The sequence below is a fragment of the Mustelus asterias genome, chromosome 4 (assembly GCF_964213995.1).
Source record: "Mustelus asterias chromosome 4, sMusAst1.hap1.1, whole genome shotgun sequence".
NCBI classification, from domain to species: Eukaryota; Metazoa; Chordata; class Chondrichthyes; order Carcharhiniformes; family Triakidae; genus Mustelus; species Mustelus asterias.
Window position 1 is genome coordinate 147458325 of NC_135804.1, and position 27591 is coordinate 147485915.

The 27591-nt window shown below is 44.9% G+C and overlaps 1 protein-coding gene across 1 annotated transcript in view; it reads right to left on the minus strand.

Moving 5' to 3' along the window:
• The window catches only part of LOC144493177 (retinal guanylyl cyclase 2-like), a 58985-nt gene that overhangs the window by 12065 nt on the left and 19329 nt on the right, over positions 1-27591 (minus strand). The window contains exons 7-15 of the mRNA XM_078212073.1: positions 26466-26546; positions 21761-21937; positions 20104-20260; positions 9998-10147; positions 7196-7344; positions 6865-7028; positions 4636-4828; positions 3698-3872; positions 272-370 (exon numbers count right to left, since the gene is read on the minus strand). Coding sequence (XP_078068199.1) covers positions 272-370; positions 3698-3872; positions 4636-4828; positions 6865-7028; positions 7196-7344; positions 9998-10147; positions 20104-20260; positions 21761-21937; positions 26466-26546 — 1345 coding nt within the window. The remainder of the gene's footprint in view (positions 1-271; positions 371-3697; positions 3873-4635; positions 4829-6864; positions 7029-7195; positions 7345-9997; positions 10148-20103; positions 20261-21760; positions 21938-26465; positions 26547-27591) is intronic.

A 27591-nucleotide genomic window follows, 5' to 3' on the forward strand; every position in this document is an offset into this window, starting at 1 on the left:
AGAACCTATCTATCTCTGACTTATAGACACTCAATGACCTGGCCTCCACAGCCCTCTGTGGCGATGAGTTCCACAGATTCATCATCCTCTGGCTGAAGAAATTCCTCAAGGATAGGGTGGGAGAGAGGGCCTGGGTAAGACATCTCTGTCAGAGAGTTGGTGCAGACTGGATGGGCTGAACAACCTTCTTTTGCCCTGTAGGGATTTTATGACTCTATGAATCATTCCTCGTCAATGATCTGAAGCTGGTTACTCAAAGTCGGTTACTCACGTTGCCCTGTGGACTCCATGCGTGAGGCTGTAGTAACGGTATCTCCAAAGAGACAATAGCGAGGCATGGTCAGCCCCACGACTCCTGCAACAGATGGCCCTATAAAAAACAAAATAACTTCTGATCTTCTATAGAAGCGGTGAAAGTGGAAAAACAATGTTTGGTGATAGAGGTGGGCAAGATCCTGAGAACACATTGTCAGTTATCCCCTTCTCTTTAACTGCAGGCTCTGATTCATCTTCTGGGATCATCCCAGGACAGCACCAGCCCTCTGCTACCTCATTCAAGTCAACCACCTTCACACATTTAACAGCGACTATTGGCAACCCGTTCAATCATGGAGAGTATCACAGGGAATAGAAATCTTATCCAAATGTAATATTCACATACACAAACATTTTCCATCAGGGGTTACTGGATGCCAATCAGGAGTGGGAACTTGGCTAATTTCCCTGCCCCCCCCCCCCCCCCCGCCCCCCCGCCGCCCCTCCTCTGCAGAGTAGGAGTAATGTCACCAAAATCACTCTCCCAACTATACTGCTTTAATTGTGATGTGTTATCTCAGCCTATAGATCAAAGGTCAAAAATTGACTAAGTTTCCCATTCCTGTGACAGTGACAGATGGGCCCTCGATTCAACATCTTTGCAATGTCCCTGGAGCTTAGAAAGTTCTAGCAGACCCGGTCTCTTCTGCAGTTTGAAACCATGTACTCCACAAGGGCAGGTCAGCTATAATCTGCTAAGGTGCAGGACAGCACCAGTCCCCCCAATATCAGCCCATACCTAACAGTGAGGAAGGCTGTGGCACAATGGTATTGTTGCTGGACTAGTAATCCAGAGACCGAGGGTCATGCTTTGGGGACCTGGGTTCGAATCCCAACATAGCAGATGGTGAAATTTAGGCTGCGATTCTCCCATCGTGACCTGCAACTTTTCTGGCAAGTCAGGGTGGGAGATGTGTGTTGCTGGCCTTATTCCGGGATTTGGGCATGTGCCGGGAACACATGCACATCTCCCAGAGCCGGAGAACAGTCGCCGGTCACACCACGCTGGAAACTGGCGAGTAGGTAAGTAATTTAAATCTGATTTTAATATGTTTTAAATGTAATTTGAATGTAATTATTGGGTCCTGATTGAATCTCCCACCCAGCCAGGAGTATTTCATTCCGGCGGGGTTTACACTAGCTCCCCATGTTTGGAGAACTAGCGGGAGACCCCATCCAGAATGAAGTGGGGGGCAATCGGGGCCCCCAGGAGGTTGGGTGGCAGGGGGGTGGTGCCCCCTGGATATGGGCACCCTGGCAGTGCCAGCCTGTGCTCCGGCACTGCCCAAGGGGCAAAGTGTCCATGCCCAGGGGACACCTTGGCACTGCCCACCAGGCTTTGGGCAATGCCAAAGGGATGGGCCTGCTGTGGGCAGGGCCTAGGGGCAATCGGTGGGGCTGGGGCTCCTGCTGCCACTCTGCATTGGGATTGGTCTGGGATGGAGGGAGGCCAGCGATCAGGGCAGGCTGGGGGGTGGGGGGGGGGGGGGGGGGGGGTGGGTGGGGGGGTGGGTGGGAGTGGTCTGCTGGGGGAGAGGAGGGGGAGACCCGCCTCCGGGAAGGGGTCTGCTAGGGTGAGGGGGGGTGGGGGGATCACCATGGGATGCTCCGGGGCAGGGGTGGGGTGGGGTCAGGGCTGGCCTGAGAATTGTTGTGGAGACCACGATCAGGCCGTGGGGGGGGGGGGGGGGGGGGGGAGGGGAGGCGGGCGCGGGGGGGGAGGGAGCTGGAGGGGCAGCACTGCAGGGGGTACTGGGCTGGCCAGCGATCAAGCTGGCCAGCAAATGGGGAATCTGGCATTTCGGGGCCACTGCGCATGCGCAGAGTTCCAGAACTGTCAGACTCCGGCATGAATAGCCCCCCCCTCCCCCCACCGGGTTTTTAATGAGATTCACGACTGGGACCTCTGCAGTGCACAGAGTGCAGAGATTCAGGTGAGAAACTAAACTGACAAAACAGTCGGGATCTAGAACAGGTTTCCCGCCAATTTGGCACTTTTGGGAGAATTGCGGCCTTGGTTTCAATAAAAATCTAGTATTAGAAGTCTAATGATGAGTCATGAAACCATTGTCGATTGTTGTAAAAATCTGCCCTTTAGGGAAGGAAATCTGCCATCCTTACCTGGTCTGGCCTGCAGGTGACTCCAGAGCCATTGCAATGTGGTTGACTCTTAAGTGCCCTCAGGGATGGTCAATAAATGCTGGCCCAGCCAGCGATGTCCACATCCAATGAACAATTCAAAAAATACCCTGCATTCTGGGAAAAAACCTGTCGTCCTAACTGAAACTCCTGCCAGGAATGGCTATGGCCCTGTCAATATAGATTCACAAAATATTAAATCCTCAGTCTGTTATGGAGTTGGTACATTGTCTAATCATGTACTATGGGATGTATCACAAGCCCAGAAAATATACAAACCTGATGAAATCCAAAGAATTGCAGTAAGAAATAATTTCTAAAAAGAATGTTTACCAGTCCTTTATTTTGGCCATACGCTGTGATGCTATGACACAAATCATATCAAGGCATGATACTATCATACAAACCATGCTAGACATGTTGAGGAAAATGACAGGGTTGTGCTTTGTAGCTTCCCTCCCCCAGATATAAACAAAGTCCCTCCTAAAACTTTAGCTTAGTTCAAATACTCCTGGTGATTATCTCAGCATCAGCTGATGTAAATGGCTTTCTGCATTGCTGCAATTGGCATGCAAGTGAGACTTGATGACACTGTTTTAATGCTCCCATAGAATCACTTGGATTAGAAGGAACATTGGTAAGTAAAGACCCCATGACATGAAGAATTGCTTTAATTTAAGTGATTTCCTCCTTTATTTTCCTGAAAGTGCTGACATGTACAAGGCTTTGTCCCACATTAGCTGGCTTTATGTAATATCTCACTTCACATGCAAACCTTGTCAGTGTTAATAGATAATTTGATTACTTTACACACACACATGCATGCACATGCAGCTTGCATACACATGCACACACACATGCATGTAAAGCATCATCATCTTGCTTGATCATGACTTCTGGGCCACAAATAACAAATCTCTGTGTTGGAGATAATTTAACAAAGCTCCACTGGCAGTGAGCAGGGGTTAGAAAATTGGGTCATGATTTTGTGGTTCTATCTCCATCTTTGCGTTTAGTGAGGATCCATTGTAAAATTATCCTAAACATTCCATTTCGAATTGTTAAATCTTCCTCTTTGCCAATCAGCCTTGCTATACTTTCAATATCCTTTGCCCATGACTTGATCATAGAAACTGATTGCTGCTTCTTGTGACAACAGTGGTGTGAAATGGCGCAAAGATATCTTACAGGTTCAATTGAAGCCTTTACCAGGCACAACATGATTCAACAGTGAGTGCCTTACCTGAGTGCAGACCTATCCTTATTCTAACCGGCACATCTGGCATATGTCTCATTTTGAAGGTGCCTACAGCACTCAGGATATCCAGCGACATGTTTGCAATCTCGGCTGCATGTCTGTTACCATTCCTTGTTGGGAGGCCAGAGGCAACCATGTAAGCATCCCCAATTGTCTCCACCTGCATGTAAACAAGACACAAACACAATAATGTTATCCAGATTTATTGCTCAGATACATTAGATAGATAGATAGATAGATAGATAGATAGATAGATAGATAGATAGATAGATAGATAGATAGATAGATAGATAGATAGATAGATAGATAGATAGAATCCTACAGTACAAGGAAGCCATTCAGCCCATCGAGTCTGCACTGACCACAATCCCACCCAAGCCCTATCCCCATAACCCAATGTATCATAGAAATAGAATCATAGAAACCCTACAGTACAGAAAGAGGCCATTTGGCCCATCGAGTCTGCACCGACCACAATCCCACCCAGGCCCTACCCCCATATCCCTACATATTTACCAGCTAATCCCTCTAACCTACGCATCTCAGGACACTAAGGGGCAATTTAGCACGGCCAACCCACCTAACCTGCACATCTTTGCACTGCAGGAGGAAACTGGAGCACCTGAAGGAAACCCACGCAGACACGGGGCGAATGTGCAAACTCCACATAGAGATTGACCCAAGCCAGGAATCGAACCCGGGTCCCTGGCGCTAACCACTGTGCCACCGTGTCGCCTAAAAATTACCTTCCAATTGTGGCCTTTGTAGCGAAATGTTTGCAGCTAAGTGACAAAGCTGAAAGAAAAAAGGATTTGGCAGTAGAAAGAGAAAACTTGGAAGTAGTATTGGTATCACTGCAGGTTTGTGAATCTGTAACTAAAACTAGTAATATTCATCAATAGTTGCTAATGTTATTTACTCACCTTGTAGACATCATGATCATCTAACACAGCATCAAAAAGTGTGTAGAGATCATTCAGGAGGTCAACCACTTCGATAGGTTCACTCATTGCTGATAGTGTTGTAAAACCAACGATGTCACTGAAGTACAAGGTCACCTGGTCAAAGTACTCGGGTTCAACGGTACAGCCAGTCTTCAGCGACTCTGAAACTGATCTAAAATTCAAGCATCATCATTCCTACCAAATTTTCCAGTAGGCAAGCTGTCGATAATTTTTGCACATTGTAAGTAGTCAGCATGTTGTTGGCTTACAATAAGGTAAGTCTGGACTTAACTGGGCTTTATCGCATAACAGAACTTTGAAGGGTTTGTAAAAAAAGAAATAACTTCAATAATTTAGGTATATATGTTTAATGATAGAATCATAGAATCCCTACAGTGCAGAAAGAGGCCATTCGTCCCATTGAGTCTGCACTGACTTTCCGACAGACCATCCCACCCAGGCCCTTTCCCCCGTAGCCCCACGTGTTTGCCCCATTAATCCCCCTAACCTACATATCTTTGGACACTAAGGGGCAATTTAGTATGGCCAATCCACCTAACCTGCATTTCTTTGGACTGTGGGCAAAACCAGAGCACCCGGAGGAAACCCACGCAGAGACAGGGAGAACGTGCAGACTCCACCCAAGGCCAGAATTGAACCGGGTCCCTGGCGCTGTGAGGCAGCAGTGCTAACCCGCTGTGCCACCGTGCCATCTTAATAGCTGGTAGCTTCCTGTGACACCATCTATGACAGCATGCTGTTAGAAATTGCATGCAAACAAAAATGTTTCAGAAGGAAACAAGATTAATGATTTGTCGATCCCGCCAATACTGTTGTCAGGGTTAGTATGTAGGGATGAGCACAACAGTTAACTCAAGCAATAAAAACATAACAACAGTATGACATTCGGGGTGCATATGTTGTTTTTGTAATTTTCTTCTTTGGGTGAAATTTGAAGTTCTTGAGTGCAATATTATCTCATTTCAGGAACCCAATATTAGCATCAACCTCTTTCTTGTAAGAAGCAGTAAAATGTTAATTGATCCTCGTGAGGCTATCCAGTCTCAATGGGGATTGACGGTTTAAATGAAACATAGAATGTTGAGGACAGTTGTATGGAAATTGACAAATCTACCAGTATACATCGCAAAGTCAAATAAATTAACCTGCTTCATCACAGGTACACAACGTCACTGGTCCATGAGGAAAAAGTACACTTTCAGGCCATGATATATGCGGCCGAGAGACCCATGGGTCATAAAACCGGGTGGAAACCAACATACTTCAAAGCTGTGTTTTGCTTTGATACAATTAGAACCTTGCTTGTTCCATCAAGTCTGATGATGAAGAGCATCAAGGCACAATGTCTGTTCTGGGGTTTATAAATCCCAACCTCAGAGATTTAAATGGTGTGAACATAGAGTTATAACAAGTGGAACTACTTGTTATAGTGAAGCTACAGGGAACAGTGCCGGGGCCTCAATCATTTACAATCTAGACCAATGACCTGGATGCTTCTATTACTATTGCTCCTCCATTCATAGAATCTTATAGTGCAGAAGGAGGCCATTCGGCCCATCGAGTCTGCACTGACCACAATCCCACCCAGGCCCTGTCCCCATGCATTTACCCTAGCTAGTCCCCTGACACTAAGGGGCAATTTAGCATGGCCAATCCACCTAACCCACACATCTTTGGACTGTGGGAGGAAACCAGAGCACCCGAAGGAAACCCATGCAGGCCCGGGAAGAATGTGCAGACTCCACACAGACAGTGACTCAAGGCTGGAATTGAACCCGGGTCCCTGACGCTGTGAGGCAGCAGTGCTAACCATTGTGCCACTGTGCCATCACAAAGGAAATTAAAACAGGGCTCATCCAGGATTTGAACCTGGGACCTCTCGCACCCTAAGTGAGAATCATACCCCTAGACCGAAGAGCCAATACAACAATTTCTCCTTCCTTCCGCTTCGGTGTGTCCCCACAAACAGGATTCAATGAATCATCATCAGGTGGAAGAATCTTGGTGAATTTTCTCTCCTCCTTAACCCAGGTACACTCATCTGTGTGGGAGGAGTTAACTCTGGGGCCATTTATAAAATTTTTCAAGGAAGAAATGACCAGAATGAAATCAATGTAGAAATCTCCATCAAGATTCAGGGCAAATACATTGTAATTTGAAAAAAAGACACTCAAAGGATATACTCACGGAGGTAACATCTGTGTCAGCAGTTTCTCTGTTTTCTGTTTTTCTATTTCTAATTCTTCCGTTCGCTCCCTTATCAGATCTTCCAAGTTACTGGAATATTGCTCAAGCATTCTCAGCATCGAGTCGATAATATTGGTCTTTCTACCTTTGTTAATATTTTTGAACTGCAGAAGTAGAAAGGTATATATAAATATATAATATAAACAGTGCATTATATGTGATTCGTGTCCAAAGAATGGTGGAAGGTGAGGATATGGTTTGCTATGACTGCAATAAGGCTAGCTAAATGCACACAACATAAGCACCAGGTAAATTGGTAAAACTATCTCACGTTATCAAAGACTTCATCACAGCATGGTCTCCTTTCAGGTATTTCATTCCAGCATTGCCTCATTAACTGGATGCACTCCATAGGAGCGTGATCTGGGGTAATAATGGGCCTGAATAAAGGAGGAGGCTTTCTAATATTCTGGATAATTTCTGGAAAAGATTAGTATATACAATTAGTATCATTTCAAAATCTTTTACTCATTCAGTTTTTTAAAAAAAATGTTTCTTCCCTATTCTATACTGGAGAGAGTGGATGGGATTTTCAGGCTTTTCCCGCAGGCAGGATCATCCGGGCCTGCCAAAGGTGATGGCCTAGTGGTATTATTGCTAAACTATTAATCCAGAAACTCAGCTAATATTCTGAGGACCTGGGTTCGAATCCCGCCATGGCAGATGGTGGAATTTGAATTCAATAAAAAAATCTGGAATTAAGAATCTACTGATGACCAGGAAACCATTGCCGATTGTCTGGTTCACTGATGCCCTTTAGGGAAGGAAGGGAAGGAAATCTGCTGACCTGACCTGGCCTACATGTGACTCCAGAGCCACAACAATGTGGTTGACTTTCAACTGCCCTCAACAAATAGGGATGGGTAATAAATGCTGGCCAGCCAGCGATGCCTTTGTCCCATAAATGAATGAATAAACCCACCCCCCAACAACGAGTTCTCTGGTGTTCCCTGGCATAGACATTGGCCAATGACGAGCCACCTTCACCACTGTAAAACATGCCACGATGGGGCAAATAATCACACCCACAGACTCCTCCCAAGTATAATTTAACAGGATACAGAGGAAAAAAAAACATAATGGCAAAAGCTGGAATCACGACATATGCAAAATATCCCCTGATAATGCACAAAGTATTCAGCAGATCATTTAGAATCATAGAATCCCTACAATACAGAAGGAGGCCATTCGGTCCATCGAGTCTGCACCGACAACAATCCCACCCAGGCCCTATCCCCGTAAACCCACGTATCTCCCTGCTAATCTCCCTGACACTAGGGGGCAATTTATCATGGCCAATCAACCCATCCCGCACATCTTTGGACTGTGGGAGGAAACCCGGAGGAAACCCACGCAGACACGGGAGGAATGTGCAAACTCCACACAGACATTGACCCAAGGCTGGAATCAAACCCAGGTCCCTGGCGCTGTGAGGCAGCAGTGCTAACCACTGTGCCACCGTGCCACTTTAGTATCTATAAAAAGAAGAGGCGGCTAACTGTTCAATTGTAACTTTGGTCAGAACTGAAAAGTGAAAAATAATTGCACAGCTTAGGAGGGTCGCAAATAAGGAAAGATTCTACCCGGTCTAAAGAGCTGAATTGGAGAATTGTGGATTTTGCTCTTTTGGAAAGAAAGAAAGACCTGTATTTACCTAGTGCCTTTCATGACCTCAGGACATCCCAAAGCACTTTGTAGCCAATTCGATACTTTTGAAGTGTAGGAAAAGTGGCTGCAAGGTCCAACAAACTACAACATGATAATGATTTGTTTTTGGCAGATTGCTGAGCGAAAACTGTTGACTAGATCAACTCCCCTGCCCTTCTCTGAAATAATGTCTTGGAATCTTTTCTACTCAATTGAGGGAGCATACATTGGTTTAACTTATGAACATACAAATTAGGAGCAGGAGGAGGCCACTCAGCCCCTCAAGCCTGCTCTGCCATTCAATAAAATCTTTGCTGATCTGATTGTAACATCAACCCCACATTCCTGCCTACCCCCTATGACCTTTCAGCCCCTTTATTAACCGAGAATCTGCCTTAAAAATCATCGACTCTGCTTCCACTGCTTTTTGAGGAAGAGAGTTCTAAAGACTCATGACCTTCTCATAGAATCATAGAAACCCTACAGTGCGGAAGGAGGCCATTCGGCCCATCGAGTCTGCACCGACCACAATCCCACCCAGGCCCCACCCTCACATATTTACCCGCTAATCCCACTAACCTACGCATCTCAGGACTCTAAGGGGCAATTTTTAACCTGGCCAATCAACCTAACCTGCACATCTTTGGACTGTGGGAGGAAACCGGAGCACCCGGAGGAAACCCACGCAGACACGAGGAGAATGTGCAAACTCCACACAGACAGTGACCCGAGCCGGGAATCGAACCCGGGACCCTGGAGCTGTGAAGCAGCAGTGCTAACCACTGTGCTACCGTGCCGAGAGAGAAAAAAATCTCCTCATCTCTGTCTTAAATGAGCATCCACTTTTTTTCAAACCGTGACTCCGAGCTCTAGATTCTAGCTAAAGTTGATTCTGATCCTATCCTCACCAGAGGTTACATACATGTAGGATTTGGACATCGTCATTCAGTAGCAGTTAGGAGTTTAAAGCTTATTTATTAGAGTCACAAGTAGGCTTACATTAGCACGGCAACAAAGTTACTGTGAAAATCCCCTTGTTGCCACACTCCGGCGCCTGTTCAGGTACACTGAGGGGGAACTTATCACGGCCAATGCACCTAACCAGCACGTCTTTCGGACTGTGGGTGGAAATCCACGCAGACACGGGGAGAACATGCAGACTCTGCACAGATAGTGACCCAAGCCAGGAATCAAACCAGGGTCTCTGGCGCTGTGAGGCAGCAGTGCTAAGCATTATGGCAGCGTGAGAGCCTTGGCTGATTTCTCAAGACGTTAAGGCATATTATAGCATGTTACTGAGGCTTGACTGAGAACAGCCCAGGCATTAAGCCACTTCCTTCATATCCCATTTCTATTCTGTGCAGTGCATTTACTAATTAAGATACCGGGGGAACTTGCATTTTAATGTCACAAAGAAGCTGCTTACCTTCTGCAGACATATCAAACATGCAATATGGTGGCCCTCGGATAACCACCTCTTGCATTATGATTGAGAAACTATAAATGTCGCCTTTGATGGTGCCATTCATTAAAGGATAAGGCTTTCGTAATATCTCAGGAGCAGTCCAAAGCAATTCTGAAATAAACAAGTATCAAAGTATCACATATAGTATATATTGACAAATCAAAACTATGGGCTGAATAATACATTTAAGCGTCAATGGGCAGATGGGGGGTCCACAGCTGGAGCATTCTGACTTCTGGGCCCCCCCGTCAATGTATGTCTGGAAATTGCTGCCAATTAGCAGCTGGAGTGGGTTAAAGACCATCATCAGTGCGGGAGGGTGGGATGCCTGGTCTCTGAGGCTGTAGGCTGTGACCCAAAACAAGGTCACGGCCGGTCCGAGCGCTGCACAGTGTCAGCGGACCCATCAGATGATCAACTGAGCGCAACTACTCTGCATACTAAAGGTTTTCAAATTTCTCAGTTTAAGTTGTTGCTAATATCTGCCAACCATATCAATCCTCATAGCTGTACAATTTTTTTAATTCAGCAACTTTCCCACCGTTTGGCATTTCTGGCTTTATGCATGCAGTCAATGGCTCCCTGCACATTGGGGAAATCACTGCAAATCCTTGGGCTCTATCCATCTGGCTATAGACACCCTGCATGAAGAAGGTGTAGTTCTCAGCTCTTCAGAACACTGCACCTGTGAACACCTTTTTTCAATGGTGTGCAGCAGGATGTGTTATCCCACTGCGGTCTCCACAAGCTGGGTGGAAGGAGCTTGTTGCAAAGAGGTTCAGCGCCATTGCCACCCTCAATGTGACAGGCATCTGTTGGCCCTCAACGCAGTTCAACAAGATCTCTTAAACACAGAAGCCCTACAGTGTAGAAGGAGGCCATTTGGCCCATCGAGTCTGCACCGACCACAATCCCACCCAGCCCCTATCCCTAGACCCACTTATTTACCCTGCTAGTCCCCCTGACACTAAGGGTCAATTTAGCATGGCCAATCCACCTAACCCGCACACCTTTGTACTATGGGAGGAAATCGGAGCACCCGGAGGAAACCCACAGGCACGGGGAGAATGTGCAAACTCCGCACAGGCAGTTACCCAAGTCAGGAATCGAACCCAGGTCCCTGGCACTATGAGGCAACAGTGCTAACCACTGTGCCACCGGGCTCCCCAGCGAGCATCTTACAGCGTGATGTTACAGTATATATAGAAAGCCTAATGCACTGAGTTTCACTTTAGCAGATAGCTAAATCTCTTCCTGTATACCTCTGGGGCAGCATAAGATAGTCCGCTCCTCCGCTGAGCGTTCTGGGTTCCTCCTGACCCTCAGGGTCTGATGCTGTTCTGGGCTCTTCCTGAAGAACCACAGCATCTTCAGCCTCACCCTTCTCCTCCTAATTCTTCGCTCCTCACTGGAGGTTGCGCCTCCAATTGAGACCACAATCCCCATCTCTGTCAAACACTTTTCATCTCTCATCCTTGGGTAATGGACAAGAGACAATTCAATCAAAAGAGCCCTCTAAATCAGAGTCCTCCTCATGCAAAAATATCCTTAAGATTCCTCTCTGTTCATTAAGGAATTAAGGGTTATGGTGAGCGGGTGGGTAAGTGGAGCTGAGTCCACAAAAAGATCAGCCATGAGCTTATTGAATGGTGGGGCAGGCTTGAGGGGCCAAATGGCCTACTCCTGCTTCTAGTTCTTATTCACATGAGCAGCCTGTTTGTGTCTATTGTTCATTATGAAAAGGGGGATGTCCTGGCTTATCTTAGTGATGTGACCTCTACCATGAAGGACTCCCTGCAGGCAGACACATTACAGTTCAATTAAGATGCCACACTAGAAAGACATTACTTAGTCTCAGATCATGTAACATGGTGTCAGAAGTGAAGCTGGAATTGAGTTTTGAAAAGCTGGAAGAAATGGGCAGCACGGTGGAACAGTGTTTAACACTGCTGCCTCACAGTGCCAGGGACCCAGGTTCAATTCCGGCCTCAGGTCACTGTCTATGTAGAGGTTGCACATTCTCCCCGTCTCTGTGTGGGTTTCCTCTGGGTGCTCTGGTTTCCTCCCACAATCCAAAGATGTGCAGGTAGGTGGATTGGTCAGGCTAAATTGCCCCTTAGTGTCGGGGGATTAGCAGGGTAAATATATGGGGTTACAGGAATAGGGCCTGGGTGGCATTGTGGTCAGTACAGAGTTGATGGGCTGAATGGCCTCCTTCTGTATTGTAGGGATTCTAAATGTTCCAACCTCCTAAAAGCTGCTTGAAAAAAGACACAGACTAAGCAAAGTTAACACAAGCTGAAAGTTGCAAGTAAAATACTGGGTGAGACAAAGTTGGCCGTAAAACTTCCACTCCCAGCTCCTGTAGAAATGAAAGGAGATATACGACAGTACTGGCAATGTTTCAACTTGCAATGGCAAAACTATGAGATTTAAACAGATTTAATTAACAAGCTGGAACCAATACTTTTCGTACTGCTGGCGAGAGCATGCCGCAAATTGTATTCCACCCTAAATCTATCCAAAGAACAGCAAAAACAGACAGCAGCTGATCAGGAAGGTGGGATGTCACCAACTGCACAGAGTACAGAATGACCATCACTCCCATAGGTCCACTGGTCCCCAACAATGGAAGTGGAACAACAGCAACAGTCACCACGGCAATAACAAGTGCCACGGGAATGACACTTCCCAGAGAGGGAACAACATGCTGAAATACAGCCAATGGCAAAGCACACGTCTACCATTAAGAGAACTACTTGATTTAATGACTACATTTGCAATGCATATGCGGCAGCTGAGGGTGAATAACGAACAGTTTGTTAATGCATGAAAACAGTTGTGGTACAATGAGTGACTAGGGTAACTCACAGTGACACGTGATTGTACAGGCAAATTTGTCTTTTGCTTATTCAGAACAGAGGAATTCTTATATCTTCTGTTTGTTAAGAAATGGGGAATGTTTGGATTTTCATAGAATCCCTACAGTGCAGAAGGAGGCCATTCGGCCCATCGAGTTTGCACCGACTCCAATCCCACACAGGCCCTATTCCCCCAACCCCACATATTTACCCTGCTAATCCCCCTGACAATAAGGGCCAATTTAGCATGGCCAATCCACCTAACCCACACATCTTTGGACTGTGGGAGGAAACTGGAGCATCTGGTGGAAACCCACGCAGACACGCGAAGAACATGCAAATTTCATACAGACAGTGACCCGAGACTGGAATCAAACCCGGGTCCCTGGCGCTGTGAGGCAGCAGTGTGCCACCATCCCGCCCATGATTGCATTTGAAATGCAATTATTACTACACGTCCGATCTGGCTTGCCATAGTCATGTGAACTCTGCCTCGAGGGTCTCCCAGTAGGCAGCCACTTTACACTAAGTTCAATAAAGACATTACACTGAAGAGACTAAGTTTTGAGCTCGAAACACAGTCGCTGCAGTCAATGGCGTTTGAACTGCGAAGCTGAGACTCTGGTCTCAGGTGCAGTTTGAAAACACACTGAAACAAGCTCACCCATAAGAAAAGAGATTCCCCATTTGTTATGAGTCTCACCTTGAAGGTGCATTATTGCCTTCTGAACATACTATAGCATTGAGTTGGATCATGAATTACATTAATTGGCTTGTCATTTGCAATTTAAATAACTTGGGTGAGTTCCTGACCTTTTGACCCACCGGCGTACCATATTATTGAAAACCAGCACAACAACATCATAAACAGCACCCACTGGCCGGAATTTTACCGGCACGCCCGCCCTGATTCCGGGGGCAGGGGCGGCTCGGAGAACGGCCTTCTCTGTTGGCCTCGAGCGGGATCGTATGAACTCGGGCGGACGTGCCGGTAAAATTCCGCCCAATGTCATCACATCCCCAAACATAAGAACATAAGAAATAGGAGCAGGAGTAGGCCATCTAGCCCCTCGAGCCTGCCCCGCCATTCAATAAGATCATGGCTGATCTGAAGTGGATCAGTTCCACTCACCCGCCTGCTCCCTATAACCCCTAATTCCCTTACCGATCAGGAATCCATCCATCCGCGCTTTAAACATATTCAGCGAGGTAGCCTCCACCACCTCAGTGGGCAGAGAATTCCAGAGATTCACCACCCTCTGAGAGAAGAACTTCCTCCTCAACTCTGTCCTAAACCTTTATTTTGAGGCTGTGCCCTCTAGTTCTATTTTCCTTTCTAAGTGGAAAGAATCTCTCCATCTCTACCCTATCCAACCCCTTCATTATCTTATAGGTCCCTATAAGATCCCCCCTCAGCCTTCTAAATTCCAACGAGTACAAACCCAATCTGCTCAGTCTCTCCTCATAATCAACACCCCTCATCTCTGGTATCAACCTGGTAAACCTTCTCTGCACTCCCTCCAAGGCCAATATATCCTAATAAGGGGACCAATACTGCACACAGTATTCCAGCTGCGGCCTCACCAATGCCCTGTACAGACGCAGCAAGACATCTCTGCTTTTATATTCTATCCCCTTGCGATATAGGCCAACATCCCATTTGCCTTCTTGATCACCTGTTGCACCTGCAGACTGGGTTTTTGCGTCTCATGCACAAGGACCCCCAGGTCCCTCTGCACAGCAGCATGTTGTAATTTCTTTCCATTTAGATAATAATCCAATTTGCTATTCTTCCAAAGTGAATAACCTCGCATTTGTTAACGTTATACTCCATCTGCCAGATCCTCGCCCACTCACTCAGCCTGTCCAAATCTCTCTGCAGACCTTCTACGCCCTCCACACGATTCACTTTTCCACTTATCTTTGAGTCGTCTGCAAACTTTGTTACCGTACACTCAGTCCCCTCCTCCAGATCGTCTATATAAATGGTAAATAGTTGAGGCCCCAGTACTGATCCCTGCGGCACGCCACTAGTTACCATCTGCCAACCAGAAAAGCACCCATTTATTCCGACTCTCTGCTTCCTGTTGGATAGCCAATCCCCAATCCATGCTAACACCCTACCCCCAACTCCGTGTGACCCAATCTTCTTCAGCAACCTTTTGTGAGGCACCTTATCAAACGCCTTTTGGAAATCCAAAAACACCGCATCCACCAGTTCCCCTCCGTCAACCGCACTAGTCACATCTTCATAAAAATCCAACAAGTTCGTCAAGCACGACTTTCCCCTCATGAATCCATGCTGCGTCTGCTTAATCGAACCATTCTTATCCAGATGGCCTGCTATTTCTTCTTTAATGATGGATTCCAGCATTTTCCCAACTACAGACATTAAGCTAACCGGCCTGTAGTTACCCCCCTTTTGTCGTTACACGCTCCAAGAAGCCGTGAATGGTTCCAATCTGGGATCTTCTTGTTCAGCTCTATGTTGTTACCATGTACATGCCTGATCATCTAATCACAGCAAGAATAATGTCCCCTTGAAAGGATACAGCACCAACTAATACAATTTTTCCACATTTTCAGAATCTAAGTGATTAGATTTGTTCTCTGTGAAAGAAAGGAGAATTTGATTTGCCTTCATTGAATCATGAGAATTAATGATGTTCATTCAGATAAATCGGTGATGAAGATGAAGAGTTCAAATGTTAATTTAAGTTATGTGAGTATTTATTAACATTCCTAGGTTCTGCTTTTCTGAATTATTTACATTGTTTGCTTGAAATTACTGGATAAAATATTCCACTTCCAAAAAATAACCTTGACTGAATCATGCTGCACAAGTAAAACGTAGAGTTATTGGTACCTGTATAAGCTGCAAAGCATGTTAAACACATGGAATATTTTACTCAGGGTGACCATTGAAGCAAACAGTAAAAAATGGAATCTAAGGTACAATTAGATATGCTTTGGCACGAGATGTGATTGAAGAGAAATGGTGAGAAGGTGATGAATAGGTTGTTGAACAAGGGCGGCACGGTGGCACAGTGGTTGGCACTGCTGCCTCACAGTGCCAGTGACCCGGGTTCAATTCCAGGCTTGGGTCACTGTCTGTGTGGAGTCTGCATATTCTCCCCATGTCTGCGTGGGTTTCCTCCGGTTTCCTCCCACAGTCCAAAGATGTGCAGGTTAGGCAGATTGGCCATGCTAAATTGCCCTTCACTATCAGGGGGACTAGCTAGGGCAAATGCATGGGGCTACGGAGATAGGGGGTGGGTGGGATTGTGGTCGGTGCAGACTCGATGGGCTGAATGCCCTCCTTCTGCACTGTAGGATTCTATGAAGGGACAGCCTTGTTGGGCCTAACAGTCTTCATCTGCTCTTTGAAGTTTTTTTTGTTTTTAGACCTATCTTTATCTATTATTTCAGTGGTTGCATAGTCTTATTCCCTTCTTAATTTTTGTCTTTTTCACTCTTTTGCTGTGCCTTGTTTCTTTGCAGTTTGAGAGGCTGAGCTTGGTAAGTGATTGCAAGAGAGATAGGGAGGTTAGAATAACTTTTTAACAATTGTAAAATCAAACCCAGACAGCACAGGAACGAAAGAAGTAAAGGGTATATATCTGTATATAGAATGTATATAAAGTAAAGGGTATATATCTGTACATAGAATGTATATAAAGTAAAGGGTATATATCTGTATATAGAATGTATATAAAGTAAAGGGTATATATCTGTATATAGAATGTATATAAAGTAAAGGGTATATATCTGTATATAGAATGATTTCTTCACAAATCTTCCACATGGACTGTATTTGTCAGATCCACATCTCCTCAGTGTTTTTCTCGGTGGTGGCACACCGTCTGCTGGCGGTGGGATCTTCTGGTCCCGCAACTGTCAATGAGAATTCCCACTGAAGCCACCCCATGCTGCCAGGAAATCCATGATGTGGAGATGCCGGCGTTGGACTGGGGTAAACACAGTAAGAAGTCTCACAGCACCAGGTTAAAGTCCAACAGGTTTATTTGGTAGCACAAGCCACTAGCTTTCGGAGCGCTGCTCCTTCGTCAGGTGAGTGGGATTTCTGTTCACAAACAGGGCATATAAAGACACAAACTCAATTTACAGAATAATGATTGGAATGCGAGTGTTTACAGCTAATCAAAACTTAAAGGTACAGACAATGTGAGTGGAGAGATAGTGAGTACAGATAGTAACCCCCACGACTTGCCTGGACTTGCAAAATCTCACTAACTGTCTGGAGACAATACACATCTCTTTAACCTGTGCTTAGTGCTCCCTCCACTCACATTGTCTGTACCTTTAAGACTTGATTAGCTGTAAAGACTTGCATTCCAATCATTATTCTGTAAATTGAGTTTGTGTCTTTATATGCCCTGTTTGTGAACAGAACTCCCACTCACCTGACGAAGGAGCAGTGCTCTGAAAGGAAATCCATGGCAGGGGGTGCGCAGCCGGGGAGTTCTGGACCAGATACCAGTGTACATGAACAATACCTGAATTTCTGATACACTTCTCTCATTAGTAGAAATGAGAGTCATTTCCACCCAGCCAATATAGTAAAATGCTGTATAGGAAGATAACAACACAGTGCAAATGTCGTCAAAACAAATTACTGCATTCACCCGTCAAGTACATTGGCTTCTACCTGTTTTAGGTGCACGACTAACAAATAAATAATGCATTTATACGTTGAATGCAATAATTTGTTTTGACAACATGTACACTGCCTCATTATTTTCCATTACAACACTTTACTGTTATGACTAATTTTTTTTTTTGCATAACAAACATGCCCTCAATGGAAATGACCTTTACGAGGAAAGCTATCATTCGTTTTATTGAAGTCAGTTTTGTAGCTGTTTTTCATAGTGTCTGTTTTGGGGTTTGTGAATATTTGTTCCTCTCAATAACAGGCATTTATGAACACTTGCTTTACCACTTGCACTTCATGGTGGGTATTACCTAAAGTGTACATTGTAATATGGTTTGTGTGGTATATTGTAAAAGTGCTGCATAATATATGGGGGCTTCGTAAAAGGCTTTGTGAAGAAAGCATTTGTTAAGTATTTTCCATCTGTGCAGAAACGCATTAAATGATTGTCTGACATAAATGAGGCCGAAACATATTGTATCACTTGTTCATAGTTGATGACACTAACATATGGTTCCTCTGGCTTCCTGCTATCCTCCACCCACAATTATTTAATAAGCACCTCAACTTTCAAGAATTGTTCCCGGGATGAGAAACTTCAGTGATGAGAATAGATTGGAGAAGTTAGCACTGTTCTCCTTGGAGAGAAGAAGGTTCAGAGGCGATTTGATAGAGATGTTCAACATCATAAGGGATCTGGACAGAGTAGTTAGGGAGAATCTGCTTGAAAAAGGATCAAATTTAAAATGATTTGCAAAAGACGCAAATGTGATGCGAGAAAAAAGACTTTTTCACACAGCGAGTGGGTGGGATCTGGATTGCTCTGCCTGGAGGTATGGTGGAGGCAGGTTGAATCGAGCCATTCAAGAGGACATTACATAATAGAAACAATGTGCGGGGTATGGGCAAAAGGTAGGGGAATGGCACTAAGTCATAATGCCCATTTGGAGAGCTGGTGCTGACGCAATGGAGAGAATTTTCCTCATCCCGCTCGCCACAGGAATCGTAGCAGGTGGGATTGCCGGGGGGGGGGCACTCGCCACAGGAATCGTAGCAGGTGGGATTGTGGGGTGGGGGGGGGGAGCGGGAAGGGAACAGGGTGTGCGGGGGTGGGGGTGGGCGGTGGCGGGGGGGGGGGGGGGGGTGGTGGGCGGGGGGGGGGTGGTGGGCGGTGGACCATGCAAGGTCTGTTGACCTCGGGTGGGATTTTCCGGTTTTGAGGCGAGTGCTGCCGGAAAGTCCTGCCCAACGGGCCAAATGGCCTCCTGCTGCACTAACAATTCTGTGATTCTGTGAAACTGTGGCATTTTAAAATGATTGCAAAGTTCACAGTGCTAACCTTCAGGAAGAAAGAAAGTAGCAATTTCTATCACTCAGGATAACCCAAAGCATTTTACCTCTGGTTAATTATCTTTGCAGGGCTGTTCACCATTGTGTTGAAGTAATTTATCAGCAGTTTCATAAGTTTTTGAATAATTAACATATAGATGACTGCTTTATGATGCAATACCAATAAAGAATGAAAAAAGAATGAAGAAAACAACAGATTTGTCAGGAGCAGCTTGTATGTTTTTAACTGCGAGAGTTAATCAGGTGCATGTGGCACTGGGTGAGAACAGGACTGGTTTTGCTTTGATGGCTTCACAGTGTCTAAATAGCCGACCACCTCTGGTTAGATAGAATCTTGTACAATCAGTAGCTATTTGGAGGAGCCACCACATTGCAGCTAGGATACACACAGCCTTTCCTCACTATAATATACTGCCCTTCATTACGGTATAATCCCTACATAGTCATTTCTGAAATCAAATTGTAGAAGCAATTGGTTTGAAACTTCCAAAAAGTATTTTTACAACCCAAATATCTGTAAGGCAGAAAGGTTTCAAAATAACATTCTATGAGGATTAGCACATGGGCACTTAATGCTTTTGAGCAATGTTATTTCACAGAGGCATGAACCTATTATAATAAATATATGCCTCTGTTGGAATAGTGAAAGAAGGAATTTAATTTGACATGCTAAGTGATCATCACACAGTGTGATTTCAAGGCTCAAAATACATGAATACGTCACAGACGGAAGAGACGGTGGCAGCTGGTGGAATTTCAATTCTCGTAATAATCTGGAATTAAAAAGATAGCCTCAGTAATGGTGCCATGAAACCATTGTCGCATAAACCCATCTGGTTCACTAATGTCCTTCAGGGAAGGAAATCTGCCACGCTTACCTGGTCTGGTCTACATGTGACTCCAGATCCACAGCAATCTGGTTAGCGTTTAACTGCCCTCTGCAATGGTGTGGCAAGCCACGCAGTTCAAGAGATGGACAACAAATTCTGGCCTTACCAGTGATGTCCGCATCCCAGAAAAGAATTTAGAAAAAACACGACAGCTTAATGTATAACAATTGCCGATTGCCCAGCTCCCAGCTCAATAAGAAAAGTTGGCATGGATTGCATATGGAAGACTTATTACAATAAATGTACATCAAGGTGAGACGCATTAAATTCAATCTGCTCAGCCTGTTTTACCTTCTGCTGGAGGTTCCATCAATGGAATGTTTTGGGCTTTAGCCACGTCGATAAATCCATAATCCGTCACTTTAAGGACAAAGCGTCCATCTACCACACAATTTCGTGACTTCAGGTTTCCATGCACATAATCTCGATGGTGTAAATACCTCATGCCCTGTGGTGGTAGATGAATGGAAAATTGTCCAATTACTTGCGTTGAATTTGCTTATCATTTTCAGACTAAATAATATTTAAATCATTCTTCTCATTCTGATACACAGTCCACAATTCTATGTAATACCACACAAATCAACAATGAGGGGTGCTTAATGATGGTTGGTTGGCAATTGGATGTCACCTAGAGCTGTGTGTGAATATGATGGCATAGCACCTTTATATCCAATGAAATAATCAAATACTTTATTTCAATGCTAACTGATATCGTGTGTTTTCTCCCATATATATATTTTACAGAGCAACAAAAACAATATTGGATACAGATATTTTGGGATTTTTGTAATGATCTCAATGATAGCACTGAAAATACTGATTCATTCATGTTGTAATTCCATAAATAATTGGCACTTATCACTGGCAACCTATTTGTCCATTCGGGCACTACAGCCAAACCCGATCCTCTCTTTACAAAATGGGCACAGTATTTTCCAGCAGGGATCATTAAACAGGATTGGAGGTAAGAACCTCTGGCTGCTTTCCCCTCTCCCTACTGATGATGTGGGGTTTCCGGCGTTGGACTGGGGTAGGCACGGTAAGTAGCCTCACAACACTAGATTAACGTCCAACAGGTTTATTTGGTAGCATGAGCTTTCGGAGCGCTGCTCCTTCACTCACCTAATGAAGGAGTAGCGCTCTGAAAGCTCGTGCTACCAAATAAACCTGTTGGACTTTAACCTAGTGTTGTGGGAATACTTCCTGTTCCCCCTACTCAGAGAGCAGCAACATGATTTGCAACACCTGTACAATTGCTGGAGTTGAAATCAGCTACTCAATACAAAATTGGGCGGAAAGGTATAATAGGGCTTTTTTGGAGCACATTGCTGTATGTAGCAGCTTGTCATGATTCCTATAATACAAAGGTGACCATTCTTTAATTCAGTGGGAGGCATTGTGGCACGGTGGTAGCACTCCTACCACTGGATCAGAAGCTCTGGATTCGAGTCCAACACCAGGACTTGTTGGTCACAGAAGGAGCATTCAACTTGGTTCAACGGACCGACAATCAGCACAGAAATCCTCCCATCACTTCCCCCACTATTCCCCAATGGGGGAAAAAAATGGGTGTGAAGATACACGAACAACAACAACTTGAAGTCAGTAAAGTGACATCCTGCGGTTGTGACAGGTGCTATTGATGGAAATGCTAATCTTTCTTTCCTGGCCCCTTTTGTATTTGTTTATTAAAGTACTCTGACACAATCAGCAATTTGTAATGAAATGCAACAACGTCCCTTTGCATACTGCATTGGCATACATTCCCTTCCATTTAAAATCTCTTGGTGAATGACTCAATGAAGATTAGCTCAGGTTCCATTCTTGTAATGTAAAATTAATCTTCCCCCCCTGTAGTAAGACTATATTGCATGGTTTAACAGTATCAGTCTCTGCAATGTTGACAGGAGCAGGAAGGGCCAATAATATCAGGAATATCATCAACCTTGATCAGATCCAGCAGGAGTGATGATTTGAACATCCAGTCCAATTTTACATCTTCATTCCTCAGCAGATCTAGCAGACTCCCACGGGTGCAGAACTCCGTCACAATAGCAAGCATTCCACAGTCAAAGAAGAATCCAAGGAAAATGTTTATGTTTTCATGCCTAAAGTCCTTAATCTAAAGCAATGAAAATCTATCAATAGGTTTGACCATAGAAAAGACAGATTTCAATCAATCAGAATAAACCTCTACCCACACAAAAATAAATTTTGCTATACACTTTTGATGAAAACTATGATCCCCTAACCAGATTGATGGGTAGAATGGCAGTGTCCTGTTTTGTATTATTTTACTGCATTTTACTGTATCTCTCTTATGGTGTACACATGTCACCAGGAGAGATTTGATAGAGATGTTCAAAATCATGAGTGGTCCGGACAGGACAGATTGGGAGAAACTGCCCCCAGTGCTGGAAGGATCAAGAACCAGAGGGCACAAAGTTAAAATTGACTGGCAAAAGAAGCAATGGAGACAAGAAGAAAAGCTTTTCCACACAGTGAGTGGTGGCATGGTGGCACAGTAGTTAGCATTGCTGCCTCACAGCACCAGGGGCCTGGGTTTGATTCTGGTCTTTGGTGACTGTCTGTGTGGGGCTTGCACATTCTCCCTGTGTCTGCGTGGGTTTCCTTCGGGTGCTCCAGTTTCCTCCCACAGTCCAAAAGATGTGCAGGTTAGGATTGGCCATGCTAAATTGCCCCTTGGTGCCCAACGATGTGTAGGTTAGGTGGATTAGCCATGGTAAATACGCGGATGTTCTTTCAGAGAGTCGGTGCAGACTCAAAGAACAGCACAGCACAGGAAACAGGCCCTGCGGCCCTCCAAGTCTGTGCCGCTTATTGGTCCAACTAGACCATTCGTTTGTATCCCTCCATTCCCAGACTGCTCATGTGACTATCCAGGTAAGTCTTAAACGATGTCAGCGTGTCTGCCTCCACCACCCTACTTGGCAGCGCATTCCAGGCCCCCACCACTCTCTGTGTAAAAAACGTCCCTCTGATATCTGAGTTCTACCTCGCCCCTCTCACCTTGAGCCCTCGTGATTGTCACCTCCGACCTGGGAAAAAGCTTCCCACTGTTCACCCCATCTATACCCTTCATAATTTTGTACACCTCTATTAGGTCTCCCCTCATTCTCCGTCTTTCCAGGGAGAACAAGCCCAGTTTACCCGATCTCTCCTCATAGCTAAGACCCTCCATACCAGGCAACATCCTGGTAAACCTTCTCTGCACTCTGTCTAAAGCCTCCACGTCCTTCTGGTAGTGCGGCGACCAGAACTGGACGCAGTACTCCAAATCTTTGGGTACTCGATGGGCCAAATGGTCTCCTTTGGCACTGGAAGGATTCTATGATTCTATGGTTAGGATTTGGAATGCACTACCAGACAGTGTGGTAGAGTTGGGTTCAATTGACAGCTTGAGAAAGGAATTGGATCATTATCTGAAAAGGAAGAAAATTGCAGAGCTACAGGGAAAAGGCAGGGGAGTGGCAGTAAGTGAATTACCCATTCAGAGGGCTAGGACAGATATGATGGGCTGAATTGCCTTCTGTGCTATTACCATTCTGTGATTCCATGATTCAATGTTAATATCCAGTATTTGACATATAGCAATTGGCTGTGTTGAAATTCATTAGGCCCCCTAGAGATTCACAAGAACTTTTCAAGGGGTCTGCCAAATTTTCAGAATGTTTCTAAAATGATTTCACATTGACCTCCTATTGCTTTATCCTCAATAATGCCTGTCAAAGACATAGTTCCCTGGAAATGATTATCTTTCTGTGGATAGATGTGCAGTTTACAAGATATGACAACCTCGCCTGTCAAGAATGAAGGTGTCAGACAGATTTCAGTGCATGCGTGTATAGAACAGACAAAGTGGTCTGTTTGTACTGAGGCAGCCTGCTCTCTGGGTGGGTGAAGGGTGAGATATTGCTGGGCCAGCTACAGCTTTGCCTTTCAGCATCCCATGATGCTGTGAGGCAGACGTTAGGAGCAGTAAATGTACTGTTTAAAGTTTTATTTATTTGTGTCACAGGTCGGCTTATATTAACACTGCAATGAAGTTACTGTGAAAATCCCCTAGTTGCCACACTCCGGCACCTGTTCGGGTACACTGAGGGAGAGTTCAGCATGGTCAATGCACCCAACCAGCACATCTTTCAGACTGTGGAGGAAATCAGAGTACCCGGAGGAAACCCACGCAGACACAGGGAGAACGTACAAACTCCACACAGACAGTGACCCAAGCCGGGAATCAAACCAGGTCCCTGGTGATGTGAGGCAGCATTGCTAACCGCTGTGTCACCATGCCACCCCCATTGTCTTGCAATGTGTCAAAATGACACAGAAGTAATCACAGCACATCTTACCCTGACACATGCTGCAAGGGTCATGCTGTGTGTTGTTTTGGAACTTTATTCATTTTATTCATTTTTAGTACGTTATTCTAAGGCCCATGAAATGAGTTGCCCATTGTTGTGTAATGCAGTAACAGGCTACTTAGCTTTACATGAGTTGGGATACATAGAGACATAGAGGTTTACAGCATGGAAACAGGCCCTTCAGCCCAACTTGTCCATGCCACCCTTTTTTTTTTAAACCCCGAAGCTAATCCCAATTGCCTGCATTTGCTCCATATCCCTCTATACCCATCTTATCCATGTAACTGTCTAAATGCTTTTTAAAAGACAAAATTGTACCCGCCTCTACTACTACTTCTGGAAGCTTGTTCCAGATACTCACCACCCTGTGTGTGAAAAAATTGCCCCTCTGGGCACTTTTGTATCTCTCCCCTCGCACCTTAAGCCTATGCCCTCTAGTTTTAGACTCCCCTACCTTTGGGAAAAGATATTGACTATCTAGCTGATCTGTGCCCCTCATTATTTTATAGACCTCTATAAGATCACCTCTCAGCCTTCTACGCTCCAGGGAAAAAAGTCCCAGTCTATCCAGCCTCTCCTTATAACTCAAACATTCAAGTCCCGGTAGCATCCTAGTAAATCTTTTTTGCACTCTTTCTATTGATACTGATTTCATGAGGACAGTTTGACAAACTTTGGAGGACAATCTATTCGATCACGGCATAACCAGCCAATATAAACATTTTCATCTGATAAAACAATTTCTAGATATAGGTCGAAATTTTACTATCCCGTCCACCACAGGAATCGGAGTGGGCAAGGGGCGGACCATGGAAAGGTCCGTTGACCTCGGGCAGGATTTTACAGTTTTGGGACGAGCGAGGCCATAAAATCCCACCCATAATGAATATTGATCCCCGATTAAGCAAGAGGCTGAAAACATGAAGTGATCATGTTCTGTTTTTAAGCAGTAAACTGTTCAGTGAAATCCCAATTTATCATTGAGAAACTGCTGCAAAGAGAGGAATTCAAATGCTTATCTAATTGAGAAAAATGATTTGACAGTCGGCTGATCGGTCTCAAGAATTTTAATGTTGCAGGTTATCGATACTCACGCTGTGTGGAATTCTTCCAACCTTCCTGCCACTGCACTTAGTATCGAAATGGGAGAATTTCACCCAGTTTATCAGAATCATTGTGTTTACAAAGCCATTCAGCTTTTGAAGTCTGTTCCAAAAGGGAGAAATTCCTTTTGATTTCCCTTTGAACACATACAATCAGTCAATGGCGCATCCAGCATCAGCAATGAAGAGAACTGGCTTCAAGCTGGCAGATGCAGTATAATGTGGATCAATGTGAGGTTATCCACTTTGGCAGCAATAATAGGAAGACAGGTTATTATTTGAATGGGTGTAAATTGAGAGAGGCGGATACTCAGCGAGACCTTGGTGTCCTCGTGCATCAGTCGCTGAAAGTAAGTGCGTTGGTACGGCAGGCAGTAAAGAAGGCAAATGGTATGTTGTCCTTCATTGCGAGAGGATTTGAGTATAGGGGTAGGGATGTTTCGCTGCAATTGTATAGGGTGTTGGTGAGGCCACACCTGGAGTATCGTGCACAGTTTTGGTGCCCTTCTCTGAGGAAGGATGTCCTTGCTATAGAGGGAGTACTGCAAAGGTTTAGCAGACTGATTCCTAGGATGGTGGGTCTGTCATATGAGGAGAGACTAAGCCAGTTAGGATAATATTCACTGGAGTTTAGAAAAGTGAGAAGGGACCTCATGGAAACTTATAAAATTCTAACAGGGTTAGACAGGGTAGATTCAGAAAGAATGTTTCCAATGGTGGGGGAGTCCAGAACTAGGGGTCATAGTTTGAGGATAAGGGATGAACTTTTTAGGACTGAGGTGAGGAGAGATTTCTTCACCCAGAGGGTGAATGAATGGAATTCACTACCACAGAAAGTAGTTGAGGCCAAAACATTGCTTGATTTCAAGAAGAAATTAGATATAGCTCTTGGGGCTAAAGGGATCAAGGGATATGGGGGTAATTGGGGGATCTGGATATTGAATTTGATGATCAGCCATGATCATAATGAATGGTAGAGCAGGCTCGAAGATCCTAGTTTCTATGTCTCTGTGAAAGCTGAATGACTAATCCTGTTCCTATGCTCCTTTATTACTCCCTATCACCTGGCCAAAAAGTGCCAGTGGCAGAACCTGAACTCCACACTCACCAGCTAATGTGGCTAAACTTTGCAGCATCTGTTTTTGTTTGATTTTAAACCTACCGTTTCAAACACAGCATTTGCACCTGGCTTAATCTTTCCATATGCTTCATGAGGAAACTTTTTCAACCAAACCCAGTCACCCTGCGAAGAGGAAACAGTTTCATTTAGAATGCATGATATCCTCTTGATGAACAGTCGCACTTGGAGCCATAGTTACATATAATAAAAGACAAAACCTCACAGCAGCCAGAAACATGTTAAAGGGGCACTACTTTTAAACAAAAATATTGGCAAATACTTTGCACTTGTTTGTGAAATATTCATGACGATGGAAAAGGCAAAATTTTGGTGCTGACATGTGATGTTAATGAGGCAATGGTGAGTTTAGCAATTTTCTACTTTTGATATCCGCTAATTCGTTCTCTTCCATTTTAAAATTAGCTTATAAGTTTTCAATCATTTCCCTGATGATTTATATATTAAGGTTTTACCAATGGAAAAGATCCTCTTCAGAACCCCCCCCGCCCCACCATGTACCCCCCACCCCGCACCCCCCGCTCCCACCCCCACTCTTCTGTGGTGCCTATTAGTAATATATGGATAAATTCAGTGAATGGACACACTGGTGTAATGTACACCTAGCCCTGCTGTATTCAGTCAGGAGTAGCACAAAACAAGGGCTGTTTCATAGTAGCCGAGACAGAAGATAATTGGTGGTGGAGGGTGGGGGGGTGGGGAGGCTGGAGCTTGGGAATTGGGAAGGAGGGAAAGATCACAGAGAATGCGGGCAGCTGGGAGGGAGGGTGGGGGGTGAGGTCGGTGGTGGAGCAGAGAAGTCGCGGTTGGCAGGAGTTTGGTTGAGGGGTCAGAGGAGGTGAACAGTCCCGCTCCTTCTGGCCTACAAGGATTACCTCATGAAGCCAGCAGCTCCCACCTCCACTTAGCTGTCTGGTTTCTCAAGCCCTGACATCAAAGCTCCTAACTGCACTGTGAAAGTCTAATTTAATTACTTTACTGACGTAACCCACCTCCCCACTAGGATGGAACACAGACGCACTCGGCATCTCTCCACTGTAAAAATGGATGCATAAATGACTTTTAATTTTTAGCCCTGCCCCTCCCTTCCCCCCAATGCTTTCTCACCCATCGAAGGAGTTTACTTGTAATCAGAGCCTTTTTTTAACTG